The following is a 2,265-nucleotide window of genomic DNA, read 5'->3' on the forward strand; positions in this document are numbered from 1 at the left end:
GTGTCTGTTGTTGTACTGGACACGACATGTTTATTATTTACTGGAGAGGAGTATGTTGTACTAATTCTAGATGGGTCTACAGTTGGTTCTGAGTTGTACTGACTGGATGGTATGAATGTTGTCTTCGTGTTATCAGATAACGTTGAAGGTGGTATTGAAGAAGGATACACTGTGTTTGGTGTATTGGTATTTACTGTTTGAGAAGAATCTAGTGTAGATCCAAGTTTATCAAACAAGGGTGGCGTTTGAGTACTAAACAATAAGGTTGAAGCGTTATCACGATCTTGTGTTGTGATATATGGAGTAGTTGTAATGTGGAGTGCAGGTTTGTTATCTGTTTGTTCATTCTTTGGTTTCTCTGTGATCCACATGACAGTATCAAGCTTCTCATTCAGCATTGTAGTAGACTCTGGCATTTGTTTAGTGGACGTACGCCATGTTGTTGACTCTGGCTGCCCAGTACTCATGGTGGTAGATGGCAGTTCAGTTTCTGTCTGTTTGTTCATTCTTTGGTTTCTCTGTGATCCACATGACAGTATCAAGCTTCTCATTCAGCATTGTTGTAGACTCTGGCATTTGTTTAGTGGACGTACGCCATGTTGTTGACTCTGGCTGTCCAGTACTCATGGTGGTAGATGGCAGTTCAGTTTTCCCGGTGCTAGTGGTAGTGACAGTTGTCTGGAGATCAAACAGGTTCGTAAAGTGTGGCTGTTTCCTTGTAGTGATTTCCTGTCTCTGACTGTTCACATTGGTTCCGTTGGGTCGCTTGCTATCTTGAGAAGGGTTACTATTGAATAGCGGGATGTTCAGCTTGAAAGGCTCGGAGCCGGCGTGGATAGGGTTCGACTCCGGTTTCTTGCCGAATTTGATATTCAACTTGTTCATCAAGAATTGGAACTGGTTGTCCGTGTTGACAGTGACGACTTTGACACACTGGCCCTCTCGGTTGAGCGCGAAACCCTCAGAGCAAGGGGTTTTGAAGATACTCTTGGCAGTGATGCGCTTGTTGCTCAGCTGAACATCATCCGTGTCGATCCACATGTTCCAGTCTGTGTTATCTAGCTTAGATCCGGCCACAATCCATACACTCAGGTTCAGAATGAACAGAAGTGATATTGACTTTCTGAATTTGGCGCTAGGGGTCGACATATCGCTTGGTGGAGCAATGAACAGAAGTGATATTGACTTTCTGAATTTGGCGCTAGGGGTCGACATATCGCTTGGTGGAGTTCAAGTCAACTTTAAATTTTGCCATAGAGCCTGAAAGCACAAGAAACAAAACATCGGAAGCCATTAGTATAGAATTCAAATCACGCTACTCCATAGCCAATAGGTATTGGAAGTCTGTTGCTGAAGTTGATGGAAGACCCAAGGCAGCTGGAAAGGACTGGAAAGATCCTTCTATCGCGCTTCCATCTATTTGATGATCCTAATCATTGATCATAGTTAAAAACGGCGATCAATTTAGAAGAAACAAATTTAGAATACATCCATTACCTTATACTTAAATGAGAGTTACAATTAGAGTAAGGCTCAAGGCAGACATGAGACCAGAGCCTTCTAGACCTTCCAGTCACTATAGTTGTTTTTCTTCTTCTAATTATGGGGTAGAATCCTAATCTTCGCTAGCTATTAGCTTCATTAACGTATGCCTATAATCGGGTACCTATTACGTAATTAAAAATTACCTATTCAGTACAAAGCATTGATCAGTCGCGTAGTTTATTAAAAGCTCAAAACGCTATTTTGTGTTAATATAGGCTGGGCGGCGCTTCTCAAAAACTTTTCTCGCGCCTCCCGACATAGACATTGGGAATTACGGATCCGTGTGGTAGCATAACCATTCCATAGTGACCTCATAAGATTACCTTATATGGGCGAAAGAGACACAAAATACGGGTGCGATTTTTATCGGTGGTGCGCAGGACCTTTGGATTAGTCAACAACAGGTGACGCACCCCAAAAACGAGCTGAACAAACCAGCAAATCACTGGGACCGCGATTCAGAAGGTGGTAGAAAAAGGGGCGGATTGTAAACAACTTGCTGATAAAGGCGTGTTTGCCAAAAGAGCATGATAACACCCAATAACAACTAAATGAAATAGATAAGCCCCGATGAGAAACGTAAACAAGCGGCATATTTGACGAGGGAAAAAGGAGCACTTGGAAACAGTAGGTAGCTAGTTATCAGAATCATAACTATCAGAAGCAAGAGCAAAATGAAAAGAAGGAGCTGGAAAAAATCATTACAAAAACCATTATACG

The 2,265-nt window shown here is 42.3% G+C and overlaps 1 protein-coding gene across 1 annotated transcript; it reads right to left on the bottom strand.

Moving 5' to 3' along the window:
- Positions 1–5: 5 nt before the first annotated feature.
- LOC108253918 (mucin-3A-like) lies at positions 6–1,215 on the bottom strand (the record flags this gene model as incomplete). Its single annotated transcript, XM_017448745.2, has 2 exons — positions 513–1,215; positions 6–352 (listed from the first exon to the last, which is right to left on the bottom strand). Coding segments are annotated over exons 1-2 (1,050 nt in total), but the record flags the coding sequence as incomplete, so codon positions are not given.
- Positions 1,216–2,265: the final 1,050 nt, after the last annotated feature.

Source organism: Diaphorina citri, unplaced genomic scaffold (genome assembly GCF_000475195.1).
Source record: "Diaphorina citri unplaced genomic scaffold, Diaci psyllid genome assembly version 1.1 scaffold4723, whole genome shotgun sequence".
Lineage (NCBI taxonomy): Eukaryota > Metazoa > Arthropoda > Insecta > Hemiptera > Psyllidae > Diaphorina > Diaphorina citri.